Source organism: Apium graveolens, chromosome 4 (assembly GCF_009905375.1).
Source record: "Apium graveolens cultivar Ventura chromosome 4, ASM990537v1, whole genome shotgun sequence".
Taxonomy (NCBI): Eukaryota; Viridiplantae; Streptophyta; class Magnoliopsida; order Apiales; family Apiaceae; genus Apium; species Apium graveolens.
In genome coordinates, this window is record NC_133650.1 from 75160763 (window position 1) to 75181128 (window position 20366).

Genomic DNA, 20366 nt, shown 5'->3' on the forward strand with positions numbered 1-20366 from the left:
ACTCTAATGCTTGTGAAGGCATTCTGTTAATCAAATGAACAGCTGATAGAACACACTCTCCCCAATACTCAATAGGTAGACCAGATTGGAAGAATAAAGATCTGGAGGTTTCCAAAATATGTCTGTGTTTTCTCTCCACTGTTCCATTCTGTTGTGGAGAATTGACACAGCTTCTCTGATGTAGTATGCCTCTGGTTCTATAAAACTCTTTCATTTGTCCTTCGCAAAACTCAGGTGCATTATCACTCCTGATGATCTTGATATCCTTATGAAACTGGTTATGTACATGATTGGCAAAAGTTTCTAATAACCCTGCAGCTTCTGATTTTTGCTTCATCAAAAAAACCCAAGTCATCCTTGTATAATCATCAACCACAGTTAGAAAGAACCTAAATCCATTATAAGTAGACACTTTGTAAGGTCCCCAAGTGTCTATGTGAACCAACTCAAAAGCTTGTGTTGTCTTTGTCACACTGTGTTGAAATGAGTTTCTAGTTTGTTTTGCCCGAGGACATATTTGACAGATGCAATCAAGTGTACACAGAACACCACATCCCAGTGTTTTAATATGTTTCAACAGATGAACAGGCATATGACCCATCCTTAGATGCCATAGTTTTGTATTTACAGTATGTACAGAAGAAAAAACAACATTATTTACAGAAGCTTCAGATGTAACCTGTACTCTTGGGGATTCTTTATTGTCCAAGTAGTACAGACCATCTCTTAGTTCACCAAGAGCAAGTGGATTCATTGAAGGGCTCTGAAGAAAACAACCATTATTAGTAAATACCACTGAACAATTAGCATCCTTGCAAATCTTTGGTATAGACACTAAGTTGAACTTAAAATCAGGTACATAAAGTACATCATGAAGAACTATGTCTTCATTTATCTTAACTGTACCAATGTGTGTAACCTGAGACTGTTTTCCATTAGGAATAGTGATTAAATTGTTGCTTCCTTTCAATTCATTAACATGAATAAAAAATGATAAATCTGAGCACATATGATCTGTAGCTCCACTATCAACAATCCAATGAGTGCCATTTACAGAGGTGAGACAAAATTTACCTGCAACATGTGCAGACTTGGAGCCCTGTAGATTATCACCATGAACATCATTCTCAGTAAGTTTTTCTTTACCAAGTAATTTCAACAACTGCTGATATTGATCTGCAGTAAACATAGCATTCTTGTCTGATGATTGCAGTTCAGCCTTATTTTCAGAATTTTCTTCATATTGCACAGTAGCTGCTCTTTTATCATTTCTGAAATTAGAAGGGTAACCATGGATCTTATAACACCTTTGCACAGTGTGTCCTGGCATTTTGCAATGTTCACAATAAAATGAACTGGTTCTGTTTCTTGGATCAGAACTTTGAGATTGTCTAGAGAATTGTTGTTTGAACCTATCCTGTGTGAACCTTCTGTTTGCAGCAAATGCCAGTGGCTGTTCAGGATTCCCCTGTGATCCTTGATATATCTTTTTATGATTTTCCTCTTGCACAATCAATCTGTAAACATGTGATATGCTTGGTAAAGGACTCATGATCAGTATACTTCCTCTCAACATCTCATAACCTTCATTCAGCTTCATCAAAAAATCAATTACTCTTCCATCTTCCTTAGATTTCATCAGCTTAGTAGTCAAACCACAGTTGCAGTTTGTACAATTACAAACTGGTACACTATCTACTGAATCCAATTGATCCCACAACATCTTCATCTTTGTGTAAAAACTAGAGATGTTATCATTTCCTTGCTTAATTTCATTCAAAGACTGCTTGATCTCATAAAGTGTAGTTCCAGAAGCCTGACCAAATCTCTCTTCTAAATTCACCCAAATGTCTCTAGCAGTGGTATAATACAACACACTCCTAGCAATATCCTGATCTAGAACTCCTAATATCCAAGAAATCATCATACTGTTACATCGATCCCAGGCTTTGTATGTAGCATCATCTAGAGGTGGCTTAACAATGGAACCATCCACAAATCCAATTTTATTCTTTGCTGTTAGGCTCAGTAATAACGACCTTTTCCAATCAGCATAACTATTTCCATCAAATTTTAACGATACAAGCTTCATTCCAGGATTATCCGACGGATGTACATAATATGGAGAAGTTGGATCTTGTGACGGATCAACAGTTGGAATGACATTGTTATTGTTACTAGTACTAGCCATTTTAGAGAAGTAATATCAAAGAAATATCAATTGAATTGATAAGATGACTGAAATAGACTTGAATCGAGGAATAATCAATGATCAGCAATCATGACCGAAACAAAACGAGCAGATTCGATGAGTGAAACAGAGACTGATGCTCAATGAAATGAGTGAAATTACTGAAGAGTATCAATTTTGAAGACGATTTCCATCATTAATCGTGAATCAAGAAACTGTAAATCGAAACAACAATTGTTGCTCAAGACTAATCAATATCAGATTAAGTAAGTAGAACTTGAATTTTACCTCTAGAATCTTGAAGAACACGAAGAACTAATCGATGATTATAACGACGCCTCAATCCGAAATTCAGAAACTCAGAATCGTGCCTGGATGCTCTGATACCATGTTACAATTCAAGAAACTAAAAATTGATCTACTTTTTATTAGAAGAATACGGAAATTGAATTACAATCTTTCATTACATCTACTTTCTCAATAATATCTATGAATAGCTGAAGCTAACTAGAGAAAGATATTGAGAGAGATCAGAGAGAGAGAGTAAGATCAGAGAGAGAGATATCATGATTCTCTGGATACATTTTTTGTTACTTTCTCACTAATCTATCTAAGAAAGACTATATACAGAGTTTTTGTCTAACAGAGAGGATATGGTCCTGGCACCAGCTGTCATGTGTATGTAACTAACTCTGCTAGAGCTACTGGTCTGGTTGCTGGTGTAGTGTGACTGCATTTGCTGTTTTGGCATTCCGTGATGTCACACCTTCATCATCTTTTTCTTCATTATATGTAACATCATCCATCTGAAAGACTGTTGCTCTGATACCATTTTTCCGGGGATTAACACACCACAACACAATCCACAACATTATATAAAGAGAAGTTTAACTAAATTATATAAACCTGAATAAAAAGATATAAATTAAGTGTAATTACAACCGATTGCAAATTACAAATAAAACTAGTACAACTAGTCAAAATATTGGCCTCTCCGACTAAACACAAACAATATATAAAACAGTATGCCCAACCCTAATTTATAGAGGTTTTACTGTATTTAAAACCAAAATATATTTCTTTTCTTTTTTTTACAACTTGTTCAGCATCTGAGCTGGGCTTTCTCCGTCTTTTACCAACTACTTTTGTATTTTAAAAAAAAGGTCGGATCAGTGTTCAGAGTAGTCTATCTCGAGACCCTTTGGGGTTATCGAATTCAATACAAAGATTAAAATGAATTTAATCGAACTCGCTATTTCTGATATTCAATAATACAAAAATTCAAATGAATCCCAAGTCACTATTTTTCTCCCTTTTCCGGTCAATTACTTACATATCAATAAATCTCAAAATTTTACCCAGTTTCTCATTTTTTCATCACTTAATTTCTAAGAATTAGGAAGGACTTTGAGTACAAGTTCTAGGATAAAGAGGAACACCAACGTTATAAAAAAAATCTTTTAGCATACAAATCTTAAGATGATGAAGTTATGCAGAGCAGTGACATTTGGAAAATGTGTGTTACATAGTCAAGATTATAATTTCTCTGTCCCAATTATATTTTACTTTTTAACATATATTTTAAGGTGACAAAAAATACACTTATACTTGATAAATAAATATAAATTTTATATCAAATTAAAGTTTATATTCTAAATTTTAATTTAATATAAATATTAAAAATAATAAATATATATAGTTATATTTTTTTAACACCTCAATTTATTGAGAATCAAAATCAGGTACGGAAAATATGGTACTAGTATATTACTTTCACGTTTGGTCCGATGTTAATTTTGAACGTTTGGTCCGATGTTGGATTTATCTTTATAAACATTAAAGAATCGTGTATCAGCTTATATGTTAAACTCACGAGTCACGAGTCTTTGTGCTTCTCAAATTGTGCATAAAGACCGTACTACATGTGACATTGAGCTCTTGTAAACATATAAAATTTGCTTTCAAGAGCATCTGGCATTAGATAAAATAATAATTATGTTAAATTTACTGAAATCTCAGTTATTCCGATAGAGTAGTCTATAAGAATTGGCTATTTTTTAATATTAGTATGTTGTTATTTTTTTATGTTGTTATTGTTTCAATTTATTAAAAAAAAAATATTTTACTTTATTATAATAATTGATGATGTGTAAATATATAAGTTCGACAAATATAGTTAATATATATAGATTGGCTAAAATTATAACTAATGGGAAAATATCATAGGAGATAATTTTTTACATAATCAACAAAATTGTTAATTGAAATGTTAACACTAGAAATTGAGATTTGAATTAATTAATTTTTTCCAATTAAACTCGTTAAATATTAGTTTATGACCAAATACTCCATAAAAACTATTGATGTTTTGAATTGGCAGCATTAGGAGTGAGCATTTCCCGGTTAAGAATCGAGAATCGAACTGAACTGATCAAAAATTGCGGTTCCGATTCGGTTCTTCACTAATTCGGATCCTGTTCGGTTCTTGTTTTTTTTAGAAATTTCGGTTCTCGGTTCGGTTCGGTTCTTAAAATAATAGAACCGTAAGAACCGAACCAAACCGTATATAAATGAATAAATACAAATATATATATAAATATATGTATATATATTACATATTATATTTTCTTATTTATAATATTTTGATAAATTTTAAGAAAAATATGAATTTTATTGTATTACTCGTTTTTTTAAATATATATGAAGTTTCAAATATTTGTATAAATATTTTTCTTCTTATATATTAGAAAGTAATCGAATTTAAAATGATCTGCCACTAATAAAAAATCTTTTTTTACTAAGTTATCCTTAATAAATAATCAAAACTAGTTAAAATTTAAAAAATTAGAATATAAAATAATATGCAAAATAAATAAATATAAAATAAAATATAACTTCGGTTCTTTCGGTTCGGAACCGAACCGAACCGAAATTTACTGTTCGATTCCGGTTCGGTTCTTACATATAAACGGGTCCGGTTCAATTCTTGAAATATTATTATTTCGGTTCTCGGTTCTTTCGATTCCGGTTCGGTCCGGTCCGGTTCTGAGCCGTTGCTCACCCGTAGTAAGCATACACACCTTATTTGAAACAAGTGGTTGGTACATGTCGTTGTATATGGGTTTCTTCTTATGCATGCACTTCCAACTTTGACAGTGCACATATTGCATGGGATGTTCAATTTTCTGGAAACTATGTTACTTTTTTCATCAAACTAAGTGAATTAGTATGAATTTTTTTTCAATACCTCGGCCCTCCCTAAATTTTATTCCTGGCTCGATAACTGATGGGAGGATAAGTTTTAAAAGATTAAAAAGCAGGAGATAATGGAGAAACAGATAAAAAGAGTAAAAAAAAAGGTGCAATAAAAGTCATAATAACAAAAATAGAAAAGTCCAATTTTTGTGCAAGTCGTCAGTCACTAATTGCCTAGTTGCGTTATGACTAGTGAAATAAATCTGTTCCCATTTTCTTTTGATATATATCTCTATCTCTTGTCGTTATTATTAAGAGATCTTGAAAATCATATATTTGTGTATCATTTCAATAAAGCTTGGAGGTGGAGAGTCCTTTTTCAGGGCAACACACACAAACACGACCATGGCTGCTCGTCGGATGTCATCTCTGCTCTCTCCTTCTAATGTTTCTTCTTTTGCTTCTGCTTTCTTGCGTTCTTCTGGTATGCGTAAATCTTCTATATGTACTTGTTTTTTGAGTTAGAGATCATTGAATTTTATGTGGTTCTTCATAACATGATTGAGTTCCCTCATATGTGTACGTGTACACATAATTACATGATTTTCCAATAAATTTATGGAGCTCGGAATAAGAATAAGTTTCAGAAGACAAAACTCTGCTCGAACTCAGTTTTTTTGTGGTATGTTGGTTTTAGGTTGTTGCTACCGGTGCTTAAAAAGATTCTGATTAGTACAGATTGCCCAATTCATTATGAAGTACCGTCTTTAAGTTTTTCAATTTCTTGTCCATGTTCAATGTTGGTAGGCCCTGGTTACTTTTTTCTTAATTTCTTTCTTTGGCTATACTTGTTTTCCTTATGTGTTCATGTTCAATTGAGAATAGTTTTGATAATAAATTATTATCTTAATTTTAATTTTTTTAGAATAATACAAGGATAATTCTAGTTTTTGTTCAAAATTTGTTATTTTGTTTCATGAATAATTGATAAGAATAATATCAAATATCACTTCAGGTAAATGATAAGAAAATAGTACTTCCGGTTCATTTGCTTAGTACTTTATTTCACTATGGTTATTTTATATAATTTTACTTTCTTCCACTACTGTCAATTTATGTAAAGCCTCTTACCACTGTTCTTATCCTTGAAATAAAATGAATCATCAATACTACTGTCAGTACCATTTATTTTTTTGTGTTAATTTATGGTTGTTCCACCCTGAATTAATACTCTCTAAAATTTTAATTTCTTTAAATTGATAAAAAGTTTCAAAAAATTGTATTGTTAAATATCAGTCCAAACTTTAGGATAAGGTGATTTTTTTGATTAAATAACATTTTTATATAATTTACTGTGTATGAAAATATTTTTTTATGCTAATCAGGATAGATTTTATTGTCTAATAATAATAAACTATTTATGATTATCTTAATTGCATTTAATTGGTAGTTGTGATCTTTCTTATTTTGGAAGATGTTCATAGATATAAATAATTATATTGAATTTCTAAGTAAGTTTTCACCTAATATTGTTCACCTCCATAGTTTTAGTATATTTTTTCTAAAAAAGACTGTATACATTAAATATAATATTAATGTGAATATATATATATATATATTTTAATTATTATAAAGTTGAAAAAGCATAAAGATATGATAGCCCCCGGACTTTACACTGTATAGTGTGTAACACCACATTTGTTAGATGGCTAGTTTGCTATTTATGGTGGCCTACATGCAAATTGTTGGAAACAGACAATATTAGATTTTAATTTTCCCTGCATTGTTGATTTGCATATACATTGATACTTAATTTGCAACTTAATTTGCAAAGATGTAGTTGATTTATTTTCGCAAAACTGTCAAATTCAGGGAAGAAATCCAGCTGTGGCAGAGGAGTCATTCCAAGGTTTAGTACTGCTGCTTCTGCTGCTCATGAAGAACCAATCACTCCACCTGTAAGGGTCACTCATACACAGCTTCTCATAAATGGACAGTTTGTTGACTCTGCTTCAGGTGACCGTTCATTTATCTAGTCCCTATATTTGTCACCAGAATGTTTTTCTGATTATCAGCTCCTAGTGAAACTGCTCTTCATAATTGTTCTTTGGTCCACATCATTTAGAATGGTCAATATCATTATATCAATGTCCTAATTTGTGCTTCATTTTTGCTATGATATTTAGATCTTCGGCCTGGCATAGGGTTAAAAAGACAATCTACCCTTAGGTGTAAGATGGTTTGACTAAAAATGAGTTATTTTTGTCGTTGTTGTAAGACAAAAGAGAAGAAGATACTATATATCTGTTTTGTTCATTTATAGTTTTATTTCTAATTCTAGTTCATAAAGAAACTGTTTTGGAATATCGTCAAACCAGGGAAAACTTTTCCAACCTTGGATCCCAGAACAGCAGAAGTGATTGCTCATGTTGCTGAAGCTGAAAGTGAAGACGTTAATCGTGCAGTCGCTGCAGCCCGCAAAGCATTTGATGAAGGACCCTGGCCAAGAATGACTGCTTATGTAAGCCAGTACAAGCAGTTTTTGTCTTTTGGTTCTGGTGCTATTTCAGAGCTCGTTTCCAATGTTCCACCTTGCATTTATGGTTTATATTTAATTATCCGTGTATCTTTCTCTCCAGGAAAGATCAAGAATAATGTTGCGTTTCGCAGATTTGGTTGAAAAAAACACTGATGAACTTGCTGCTCTTGAAACTTGGGACAATGGCAAGACTTATGAACAAGCAATTGGTGAAGTAGAAGTACTAGCACGCCTTTTCAGATACTATGCTGGTCAGGACTGTCTCCATGTGTCTGATTCTTAAACAGACTTGTTTGTTTTATCTCACTAGATAAATAATTTCTTTAAGTTCTTAATTTCAGGCTGGGCCGATAAGATTCATGGTCTTACAGTTCCTGCTGATGGGTCTTATCATGTCCAAACACTGCATGAGCCAATTGGTGTTGCAGGGCAGATTGTACCGTGGAATTTTCCTCTGCTAATGTTTGCTTGGAAAGTAGGGCCTGCATTAGCTTGTGGCAATTCTATTGTGCTGAAAACGGCAGAACAAACACCATTATCTGCTCTCTACGTAGGAAATCTTTTTTTGGAGGTAAACTCATATTTTGTGTCCAAGTGTCTGTCTTGTTCTGGTCATATACTTTAAATAGTGTAAATGCATATGAAGCTCTTGACATAACTAAGCATAATTTGGTCGAAAAATGCTATTCATTCTACCATTTAATCTGTCTGGCAGGCAGGACTTCCTCCCGGTATATTGAATGTTATCTCTGGCTTTGGTCCTACTGCTGGAGCAGCACTTTGTAGTCATATGGATGTTGATAAGGTATATATGCCAATACAAATATTCTTATATGTATTCACTTTTTTAAAAAAAAAAACAAGAAAAAATCAATGAAGAGTATTCTTAAAAACCTACATGACCAGTAGCTACTGGGAATAACATAATGCAAAGTTTCGAGCTTAGGCACCTAAACCAGAAGCTCTTCTTGCAGCTTGCTTTCACAGGATCAACTGCTACTGGTAAGACTGTACTTGCATTGGCTGCAGCAAGCAATCTTAAACCAGTTACCCTAGAGCTCGGAGGAAAATCTCCTTTTATAGTTTGTGAAGATGCTGATGTTGATAAGGCAGTTGAGCTTGCACACTTTGCACTGTTTTACAATCAGGTTTATATTGATCGTAACTTCGACACGAGGTTAAATATTACAACCATTCTTTTTATATACAGTTTAAAGTTATCGCGAGTTTTTTTCAGGGTCAATGCTGCTGTGCTGGATCTCGAACATTTGTGCATGAACGCGTGTATGATGAATTTTTAGAGAAAGCCAAGGCACGTGCTCTGGAACGTGTAGTTGGTGATCCTTTTAAAAAGGGTGTTGAACAAGGTCCTCAGGTACCACTTTGTTCTGTGATGATTTCATTGACATGCAATGATACAAGACATGTTTTGATTATATTTGGGAGTTTGAAACTCTAAAATATACTAGTTAGAGTTTCAAACATGTAAATCTTTTCCTAATCCCGGGTACACCGAGAATTAAAATGATCCTTGTATAATATTATACGTTTGTGATCAAAATATTTCATGTTATGGTATGTTTGGATACTAGAATTTCATTTTAAATGACATACTTGGATTTTCGAAATATTTTGAATTTGGATTTTGTTCAGGAGAATTTGAAATAATAACTCAATGCATGTCATTTAAAGACCAAGGGAGTTTATGATTTAATAACATTGCATTACTAATAGTGTTGTTGCTAAATTGGATAACTGATGTTTCCCTTGTGAGGCCACCATGTTCGAAGATAATAAATTTTTAATATTATTTTGGTTTATTGCATCTACGTTTATTTAGATTGATGATGAGCAATTTGCCAAGATTCTCAACTACATCAAGTCTGGTGTTGAAAGTGGAGCCACCCTAGAAGCTGGAGGAGAGAGATTTGGCTCCAAAGGCTTCTACGTTCAACCAACTGTTTTCTCAGGTGTCCTGGTAAGATTGCTAAAAATATATTTCAACAGAAATCAAGATCACAGACAAGTGAAAATAATCTGATTCTTAACCATTTCTGCGAATAGGACAATATGTTGATTGCGCAAGATGAGATATTTGGCCCAGTCCAATCCATTTTAAAATTCAAGTGAGTATCAAAGTCATGTATACATAGTTTCTGGACTTTCAGAAGGTTATTATAACTATAAATCTCCGTGGCTCCGTGTTTATAGGGATCTTAACGAGGTCATCAAAAGGGCAAATGCATCATATTTTGGTCTAGCCGCTGGAGTTTTTACACAGAACATAGATGTCGCTAACACATTGACACGTGCACTGAAGGCTGGAACAGTTTACGTCAACTGTTTTGATGTGTTTGATGCTGCAATACCGTTTGGTGGATATAAGCAAAGTGGGCAAGGTAGAGAAAAAGGAATATATAGTCTAAATAACTACCTGCAAGTTAAGGCTGTTGTCACTCCTTTGAAGAATCCAGCATGGCTGTAATGACCTACTTTAGCTGTGTAATCCTTGGCATCTTTGCGTGACGGTGAATAGAACGTACAAACGGAAAATATTATCTTTATAATAAAGGTGGCAACTTTTTGCATACCTCTATGTTAAATTTATGTCGATTATTTAATAAAAATCTTCTTGTCAATTACGTCTCTGGTAAATGTTAGAATTATTCAGAAGTTTGTTTACTTGCTCAAGCTTCTAAATATAAATGTCACTGCAGTGCAGTCATGTGTCCACCCTATCGAGTAACACTGATCCCAAGTTGTTTGGTATTTATTACTTCATGCCATGCTTCAGCTTTAATATGTTTTATCCCTTCTTTGCAAAAACATCCTGCCAATTTCTTGGTAACGATATCAGCATCTTCATTTGGCTTTTCCTGAAGATCAGAGTTATGAACCAGCATCTTTGACATCCACCAGGTTTGTGCTTTCCATAATGTTCTGAGTTGTAGACTTGCCTTTTGAGTTTTGACAGCAACTGGGAGAGGAGAGAGTTATTCATCAGGGTCATACATATGTTATATTTCAATGTACATGTTGACCTAATGTCACACGATGCATTTTTCAGTCTGCAAGAACTGGTATGTCTCATCTGGTACCCCGTCCTAATTTTCCTCACCCTGCATTTACTACTAGTCTGTTCTTAACAAGTCACAACTGTCCGTCCTTTCGTTCAGTAGTACTTATCTTAAAATGAATTATAAGTTCATTACTCTGAGCTTTTTTTGAAGAGTTTTTTAGGAATGGTGTATTGTTGATCTTAATGCAGACTGTATGAATGCAGAAATATCCGCTAACTCATGTTGAATGGTGCTGGGATTTAATAACGTGCAGCATTTTCGCATCATTCTGTTAAGAATGAGGATTAAATATCTAATCTGTTGATGTTCACTTCACATGAAATTCTGTAAAGATAGTTGATAACGTGCACAGTATGCTACCATTATTAATTTTTACAAGTATATCAATTTGTGCTTATGCCATAGGACAGTAGATTTAAACGTGACTAAGCTTGAGAGAAATAATAATGGATCAGCAGGCTTGGTGGTATCTTCAAGTCAAATTCTTTTACAGACTTCGTAGGATTTCTATGTAGGACTTGAAGACCAGTCTGGTGTGGTAACTGGAGTTGACGATCTAGCTGTTGTTGAAATGTTTAGTGCCTCCTCAAGTTTTAGAGTCACTTCATCCATGGATGGCCTCTGTTTCTTACGTGTTGTGCATGATAAAGCTAATTTAAACGTGAGACTGAAAGCTTGTTCTGAGTAGTCCCCTTCAAGTGCTGGATCTGCAAATCCTCTTATGCTGTCATTCCTAGTAAGAGACTTTGCCTGGTAATCAAGAATTAAAATAATCATCTTTGGAAACTAATTTCAGGAAAAGGTACTTATGACCTAAGATTTAACTATTAAGGTGGAAAGTCTACCATTTTATGTAGGGGCATAGGTGTATTCATGTTCATATTTATAACTTTTCGTCCAGAGATTATCTGCAGAAGTACTACCCCGAAACTATAGACATCACCTGCTGGATCAACTCTTCTGGTGTTCTGATATTCAGGATCGACGTAACCAAATGTTCCTCTCACTTCTGAGCTCTTGTAGGATTCATCCAAGTCAATAACCTTGGACAATCCAAAGTCTGAAAGCTTGGCTTCAAAGTTTGCACCTAAGAGTATATTTGTTGGCTGTAATTTGGCAAGACAAGTCTATAATTGATCTTAAGACAATAGTTTTTCATGTTATTCAGAATGAAGTTGAGTTTTACATAAAACTTTAACTGTATGTCTAATTTAATGCTGCCTACATTGAGGTCTCTATAAAAAATGTCAGAATGCATCAACCATTCAACAATATTAGCATAAAATGCTGAGGTGTTAGGGCTGAGAGTGATAATGCTGCGACTGACCTTAATATCTCGGTGAACAATGCATCCTTTAGGATAGTTATGGAGGAACCATAGTCCTCTTGCACAATTTATTGCAATCTTGAGCCTATGAACCCAAGACAACCGTTTATCCTTGCCTGTTATGTTGTGCAACAGTACGATCCTCAATACCAGATTAAGTAAACATAAAAAAGAAACATAGAAATGAACTGGTGCAAAATAAACTACCAAAAATCCATTCTGATAGATTTCCGTTGGGACATAGTTCATAAAGGAGGAAGCACTCATCTTTATGTCTACAATACCCCAACAATGCCACAAGGTTTGGGTGTCTGACTTTTGATAAGCTCTTAAGTTCTCTAAAAAAGCTCTCTGTATATCCCTCATCGGTGATTTGCTTTATGGCAACATGTTGATTATTTCCAAGTATGCCTTTGTACACTTTACCTGACAAACATTTTAAATATTGATCGACATGTAAACAAAACTAGTACACTTCATTTGCACATTAGCATTACTAGCAAATGATCACACCGAGTCTGTATTCCTGACACGCTCACCTGCTGTTCCTTCACCAATGAAGTTTTTTGTGTGTAGATGATTGGTGGCAGAATAGACCTCCTTGATTGAGAATTTTAAATGACCGGAGTCCTTTGATAATGCAAATTTCAATGCTGCCAAGTGCGTGGGATATGTTATACAGATATTATGTACGAAAGCTATCTGCACTTTAAACATCAGATTATGGTGATATTACAAATTAGTATAACGGAAATACCATCATCCTTTTCTGTTGTATTTGGTTTACAGCATCCTCGTGAAAACATATATATGGGGATGATGACTACCAAAAGAATCCCTAAAACAACTCCAAATATAATCCTTGTACCTGCATTAGGTCAGAGTTTTCCAAGTTCTTATATAGCAAAATTTGGTTATGAATGATTGCAAAAAGAAGTGCAGATCAAGTCCCACTGACGTGTGCTGATCCTCCTTTTCTCTTTCGGAATTGGTGCTCCAGAATCTGCAATGAGCAAACAGGTTAAACGGAAAGAACAAGGTTTTTACACCAGTGAATTTAAATTTAAGGATGTATCTGTACCTGGTGAAATTTCTGTCAATGGAGCCTGGTTCTGATCCATGAGGCATCCAAATGTTTTCTGAATCCATATTTCATCCTCAATCTTAGTACTTGTTAGAGACACTAACACTGCAAACCTGCAAACATAAGATTCAGACTCTGTAGGATCATCATTTCCAATAAATGTTCCTTTGATGTCTTCCCAACTTCTCAGGCAGGAGCTACATGACTGATCTTGGTTATTTCCTTGATCTTCAAGCTCACATTTCTCCTTCATACTTCGCAAGTCGTCTCCCAATCTATTATTGACATCTTTGACAGAGAAATCCGAGCAGCCACCGCCACCCTTTGTGAGTTTTTCAATCCCACAACCTAAAACATCTGTACCAGGCCTATTCATTGCAATCAAGCAGTCTCTTTGCTCATCAGATTTTAAGAATATCTGTCCGGTTTCACTTGTGTGCCAAGCCAATGCATAAAGATACTCTTCAAATGGTCCAGCACAGGAATTTTTGTTCAGAAATCCACCCCAATCGCCCTCTACATTACTAAAATTGTGTAAGGATGATGAGGATCCATTTCCAAGATCAAGCACACACGCAGATCCAGCAGATATTGCACATTCAACACTGCCAATCAAGACGAAAATGCTAACCACTAGTATTTGATGCAAAATTCCATACCATCTAGGGATTTCCAAATAATATTCAACCATAATAATACAAGAAGCTAGTAATCAAGAATTTTTTTTAAGACATCAATAAATGTCCGACATTCAAATGATCATGTTTCGTGACTTTTTATACTATCATTCTTCATGTATAGCATTGAGTGTAGTGACATCTTAAACGATTGGCTGCATTTTGAGACCTTAAGTTTGTGTGCTGAAATAGTATTATCAGGTGTTAGTTTCGGAAAAATTCAATTGATACTGCGTTATGAACCCAAGCAAAAAAGACAAGCACGGAGTATGTAGACAAATCGAAAACTGTCTTAATGTGTTTGTATGAAACAAAAAACAGATAATGTACCATAGCCGGCCTATGTAGGATTGCTTGTGTTTGTGTAGGTATATTGGCAGGGATTTTGACATGTTCTATGTGGCTTTGGTATATACACTGACTGTACTGATGCTTTGTTTTGACTAATTATTTATATTCTGAAATCTAACCTATCACTTCTTAACATCATTAGCTTTACATTTGACTGGCTGCCACTACAAGAAGCTTCTGTCCAATGAGTAGGGATCTAAAATTTAACTCTGTTATTATGCATTATCTACCTGTCAGGCAAAACAATTTTCGATCAGTCACTCAGCAGTACTAGAGGTGGGTTGAAAAATACAGACGTATATCATATTTGTATGTGATTTCAAAGTTGTGGTGCTCCAGTTTTTATGTAGTTTTACAGTTTTTTTGACTTACATCTCATAGTTCTAAATTGTTTTTAGTATGAAAGGACTGTTGACTTGTAAAAATCAGGATAATTGATCAATATATAATGGATTCAAAATTGAAATTAAATTATTCATACAGTAATTTAAAAAATTAGAAAGTATATGTGGAAGTTCTTAGTTTGAAGATTAGAAACCCCAGTCTTATACTCCATTTGATTTCATTTTTGCAAACAAATATATCACAAGTTGCCAAATGTAAAGACATGGTGAAATTAGCTTATCTGATTGCTGATCCTGCTGGGGAGGGATGACAAAGAAGTTGATTAAGCAGCCTATATTAAGCACATCTACTATTAATTAGTCGTGCAAATTTATCACCAGCAATTTCTAGTGAAATACTAGAGTAACTGCAGAGCATCTTTGGGACATATGACTCATATGAGCATCACTCAGTTTCCGCGAGTGGAATTTATTTGAATATTAATAAGTGACATACCATTTATAAATTTCTGTATCCGCCATCGCATATGGACATCATTCAGTGCAGACTGTGGCTGGTATCAGACCAGGCCTAAAATTCACCCGAGAAGATGTATTAGAAGTTTGTTTAGAACCTTAAAAGATGTATTACATATTGCCCAAGAAGAAAGTACAGAGGTGGCGCTGAAGTGTGACGACGTAGTGCGGCTTACAAGAATTCGATAAATTTAATAAAATGCGGACCAGGGTAGGGGACTGTTGAGTATAATTCTAAATAGAATTAACATTACGCGCAATAATGCGGCAGTTATATATATCACAATTAATAAGAACAGGCAATTAACCAAATAACGAAACAAAATCACGAAGACAAATAACAAGACATAAACCGGTAACTGAAATTGACAAAAAAAGGACATAACACTTAACTCTATCAGAAACTTTAACAAATCTGAAAAAACCAGAACAACTGAGGCGCCTAGGCTTCGAGAACTCTAGACTGTTTTTGAAAAGATTATTGCCCCATTTACGTTGTGTTGGGTTGCAGTAATATCGCTTTCAGGATACAACATCTCAGAGTACTTCGTCAACAGATACGTAGCACTCAACAGCGACCTGTACCTCAGTTCGCCCAGAAAACTTATGTTATATTCTTTATGTTTGTAGGAGAGAAAGAGAGAAGAAGAAGCAACTTGGGTTTTTTTACGATTCTGTGATAACAATATGTTTTTATTCCATACGTTCAGTTCAGTATATATTAAATTATATAACCCAAACGTAACTTAATATATTACATTAATTAAAATAAATATTCAGACTTAAATTGCATTTAATGAATATTTCCAGAAACATAACAATCAGTATCAGGATTTACACTTAGCATCAATGGATAATGCTAATCCACATTGTGCATCAACGGATAATCCACATTGTGCATCAACGGATAATCCACATTGACCTTCAACAGATAATTCCATCAACGGATAATCCATATTGAACTTCAATTAGATAATCCACATTGAGCTTCAACGGATAATCCTAACTGTTCTACAGATTCAATATTCACATTAAAATAATATAATAAGTCAGTAAATATTTTAATTAAACATTTCAAGCTACTAACTTCAACTCAATTTTTTTATGGATTACACTAAGAAAATGACTTAGATCCAAACATGAAAGTTTAAGTTCTCATAACAAGGAACAACTTCCAACAATTAGTTTTAAAAAATTACATCAAGAACATGTCTAAACCATGGCTCAAACTTTCCATTTTCTAACAATCCCCCAAAAATCCATACAGAAATGCATATCATATTTTATCATAACTTGCTTTTCAGAGTCGGTACCCTCCCGGGTTTGAACCCTTCTAAATCCTCTACTTCGATGGCTACCAGATATAGATGGAATATTTCACCTTGAATCTCTATCCGTTTGGTGTAACCACACTCCATAGACGACGACAAGTCAAAAGGCTGTGGTGCACATCTACGGCTTTGAGACGTTATGGTCTTGTCTCGATCATGTTCGTCGAATGCTTCAATGAATAACCCTTTCCTCTAATTGTGACCACATATTTGCATTCGCTTAGCTGGGCATCTCCAAAGATGTACTGCTAACATCTCGTCTTTTGACTTGATCCCATTCAGAGTTTACAAATTCTGACACATTATTTGGTCCATCAGAATTTATCAAATCCTGATCCAAAACTGTTACAATCAGAGTTATTAAAACTCTTGCTCACTAGTAGTTCAAGTACCTCTTAAGGTTTATAGGGGATAGAATCAGATATACCAGTATCTAAATGTATATGGTAGAGGTACTACCAATTCATCCTTACAACTTGTTATTACCACATTGAATACACTTCGAGGGATCTCCTCTCAGGTGTATTCCCGCTGTTGATGAATTATGATGGGTTATCATCCCCATCCCCAACCTCGACTTAAGGACTACATCATGCTTAAACCCTTTAGTCAGCTAAAATGACTTAGATCCAAACATGAAAGTTTAAGTCCTTATAGCAAGGAACAACTTTCAACAATTAGTTTTAGGAAATTACATCAAGAACATATCTAAAACATGGCTTAAATTTTCCATTTTCTAATAGGGACAACTGTTAGGCACAAAACATGCGCTAAATAATTCACGCAAGTATACGCGTTCGCAAATAATATAGAATGATTTCTAGTTCGTTCCCGCAGAGACTCTGATTAATTATATCTAATTAACACTACTCACCAATGTATGATTATTCTCTAATGTCAAGACAATAACAATTAAGGTTGATTAACTAATATTAACTACGAGAATTAAAAACTTAAATTAACAATATTAAACACACATGATATCATAACTTCATTACTACTTCATTCAATAGTCATTGTTATTACCCTTAGCATGTAATGGTGATGATATTAATCGAACAACACGAAACTGATAGACGCTTACTTTCGTTGTACGAATACCATTCTACCAAGCATCCACAATTAAGATAGAAGTTGAACATGCATTAATTATGTTGAGACCCTATATGTCTACAGAATTTGACAATATAACGATTTAAGCGCAAGTTATTCATTATGATTACAAAGGGAAAGTAAAACGGTTAGAGTTATCCACTAATCATTCATACAATACATGAACCTATCATAGCATGACAAGTTCTAAATCTCAAGATTCATCGTCGCTTCACAAGAGATTAACAGGCTATCTTATATGTTCTCGACGCACATAAGACGAATAAGCACAACCTATGCTAGATATCATACAATCATCACATACCAAGGTATTAAACAATTGCCTAAAGAAATCCATAGTAAATCCGCTATGATCCCATTATCACAATTAGCCCATAATAGAACTCATCGTCACCATGAGTTCATATGAAAGCATGATAAAACACAACAATAAAAACTAATAAAGAATACTTAATACATAATGAAGTACGTCACAAGAGTATTAAGGTTCAAAGCATAAAGAAAACTAGCATCCACTGTTACAACAAATTAAAAGAATCACAAGATAAACGTATGCTTCCACTTCTTCGTTGTTGCATGCTAAAACGGTCTTCTTGATCTTCTTGCCTTCGCTCCTTGTTACTTGTTGTCGAAAACGTCTTCCAAGATTGTTTATATAATAGCCCAAAAGAACCAGTGCTAACAGAAGCCCAGTAGAACTCGAATTCTAAAAATCAGAGTCTGAAAATCCGCACCCAGGCGGCCGCCTCCTCCTTCTAGGCGGGCGCCTGCTACCAGGCGGTCGCCTGCTCTCATCAGGCGGGCGCCTGCAACCCTTCTGGAAAAATTATTATTTTGCTTCTGTTTTTCCTGAATTCTTCGCACATCAACCCGGAACTGACTCCAAGCACTTCCTTAAGCTTATTTTGATGAAATCCACCTATCTAAGCTAGTTATACCCTGAAATGCAAAAATACTAGAAAAACACGTCAAATACACAAAATACTCAAGTTCAAGACACTAATTCAAGCCGTTATGAGACGCTCTAAGTGGTATAAAATGCCACTTATCACACCCCCAAACTTGAATCGATGCTTGTCCTCTAGCAGCACAGACTCAAACTCAGAATAAAACATGCATGAATGCAAACTATATGAATGCAAAGATCCCCATCACGATGACTAAACCAACCAACACATGAAATATCAACAAATGCAATTAGGCGACTAGAGATCAATCAAATCATGCAAGCTATCATATAACTAGAAATGTGGTGTGTGCGAATGCTTAATAGATATGTTTCGAAACTAGATCAATCACCATAACTTAATTATCCTCAAGGCAATCACAAGCTTATACGAAGAATATATTCTAGATACAAAATGACTGTTAGATATATTTGAGATGTCATGTCTAATATGATTCATGTTTAGTTTTCAGATCTTAACAAACAAGACATATCAGGACTTACTGAAATCAGGACTTCCTGGAAGTCAGAACTTAATATCAGAACTTAAGGTCATTTCAGAACTTAAGTGCGGGAAGACTTTCATATAAGGAAGGAAGCTTATTTACAGTAGAAGATCAAAACTAAAATAAAAGAAGATATGCATGAAAAGAGTTAGAAGACTGGAAGACTTGTAGAAGATATCTGATTGATATATTTTAGGAGACAGAATTATATTCCATATCAATTAGAAGTTATCTTGTAACTGTGTACTATATAAACACAAGCTTTGGGTTTACACTAGATGTGTTATCATTATCGAGAAGATTATATATTATAACCTAGCAGCTCTTAATGATATTTTTTCATCACTGAGAGAGAACAACAGTTCTTATTGTAACAGAGTTTATTCACTATACTTGATCTTTGTTACATACTTGTGTTAAATCGATTTGATTGTAAAAATACCGTATTCAACCCCCTTCTACAGTGTTGTTTGACCTAACAATTGGTATCATAGCTTATCTGTTAATACACATACAGTAAAGATCCAAACAATCATATCTGAAGAAGCACAAACTTCAACCAAGCCCACCAAATCTGAAGAAACTCAAAAGAATCAAACCCACAGTCGATATGAGACTATTAGGGTTCCCATACTGAGACCTACTGAGTATCCTATACGGAAAGTGAAGATGGCTATGTTTCTGGAAGCTATAGATCCAGAATACCTTAACATAATTAATGAAGGACCACATAAGCCTACCAAGCTCTCTGTTGTAGTTGCTGATCAACCAGCAAAGACCATACCAAAGGAGAAAGGTGAGCACACAGCTGAAGACATCTCATCTATTGCCAAGGATACAAGGGTAAGGCATTTGCTGCATAGTGCCATTGATAATGTCATGTTAAACAGGGTAATTAATTGCAAAACTACAAAGGAGATATGGGATGCTTTGGAGCAAGATGCCAGGGAACTGATGCAATCAAGAAGAACATGAGGACTATATTAACTCAAGAGTATGAGCACTTTGACTCAAAAGCTGATGAGTCTTTAATTGACTTATATGACAGGTTTGTCAAACTCTTGAATGATCTATCACTGGTGGACAAGGAATATGATCTTGAAGATTCAAATCTAAAATTCCTTTTAGCTCTTCCTGAAAATTGGGATTTGAAGTCTACTACCATA

General features: G+C 34.4%; 2 protein-coding genes across 4 annotated transcripts; one reads left to right on the top strand and one right to left on the bottom strand.

Annotated features, from left to right (window-relative positions):
• Window positions 1–5669: 5669 nt before the first annotated feature.
• LOC141718069 (aldehyde dehydrogenase family 2 member B4, mitochondrial-like) lies at window positions 5670–10564 on the top strand. The gene is made up of 11 exons (XM_074520425.1): window positions 5670–5870; window positions 7259–7402; window positions 7765–7907; window positions 8026–8176; window positions 8267–8496; window positions 8641–8730; window positions 8900–9073; window positions 9163–9300; window positions 9766–9903; window positions 9990–10051; window positions 10137–10564. Exons 1-11 carry the CDS (start codon window positions 5792–5794, stop codon window positions 10408–10410), a joined length of 1623 nt encoding a protein of 540 aa, XP_074376526.1. The 5' UTR covers window positions 5670–5791; the 3' UTR covers window positions 10411–10564.
• Window positions 10565–11307: 743 nt separating this feature from the next.
• LOC141718068 (proline-rich receptor-like protein kinase PERK3) lies at window positions 11308–15445 on the bottom strand. Of its 3 annotated transcripts, XM_074520423.1 has the most exons (9): window positions 15285–15445; window positions 13414–14021; window positions 13291–13335; window positions 13090–13200; window positions 12872–12985; window positions 12540–12758; window positions 12333–12448; window positions 11851–12111; window positions 11308–11755 (listed from the first exon to the last, which is right to left on the bottom strand). In XM_074520423.1, exons 1-9 carry the CDS (start codon window positions 15308–15310, stop codon window positions 11513–11515), a joined length of 1743 nt encoding a protein of 580 aa, XP_074376524.1. In that variant the 5' UTR covers window positions 15311–15445; the 3' UTR covers window positions 11308–11512. The 3 variants fall into 3 exon arrangements, with proteins under 3 accessions (XP_074376524.1, XP_074376523.1, XP_074376525.1); XM_074520422.1 differs by lacking the exon at window positions 15285–15445 and having other exon boundaries at window positions 13414–15119; XM_074520424.1 differs by lacking the exon at window positions 15285–15445 and having other exon boundaries at window positions 11607–11755; window positions 11949–12111; window positions 13414–15125.
• Window positions 15446–20366: the final 4921 nt, after the last annotated feature.

Bases quoted from the DNA above. Each gene is read 5' to 3' on its own strand.
- LOC141718069 (XM_074520425.1), top strand. From the start codon at position 5,792: ATGGCTGCTCGTCGGATGTCATCTCTGCTCTCTCCTTCTAATGTTTCT. The intron at 7,403-7,764 runs GTGACCGTTCAT...TCGTCAAACCAG, and splicing joins GTTTGTTGACTCTGCTTCAG to GGAAAACTTTTCCAACCTTG. The intron at 9,904-9,989 runs GTAAGATTGCTA...TTCTGCGAATAG, and splicing joins CTGTTTTCTCAGGTGTCCTG to GACAATATGTTGATTGCGCA.
- LOC141718068 (XM_074520422.1), bottom strand. From the start codon at position 14,107: ATGGTTGAATATTATTTGGAAATCCCTAGATGGTATGGAATTTTGCAT. The intron at 13,201-13,290 runs GTCAGTGGGACT...GACCTAATGCAG, and splicing joins GAAAAGGAGGATCAGCACAC to GTACAAGGATTATATTTGGA. The intron at 12,112-12,332 runs GTCAGTCGCAGC...GCCAAATTACAG, and splicing joins TTGTTCACCGAGATATTAAG to CCAACAAATATACTCTTAGG.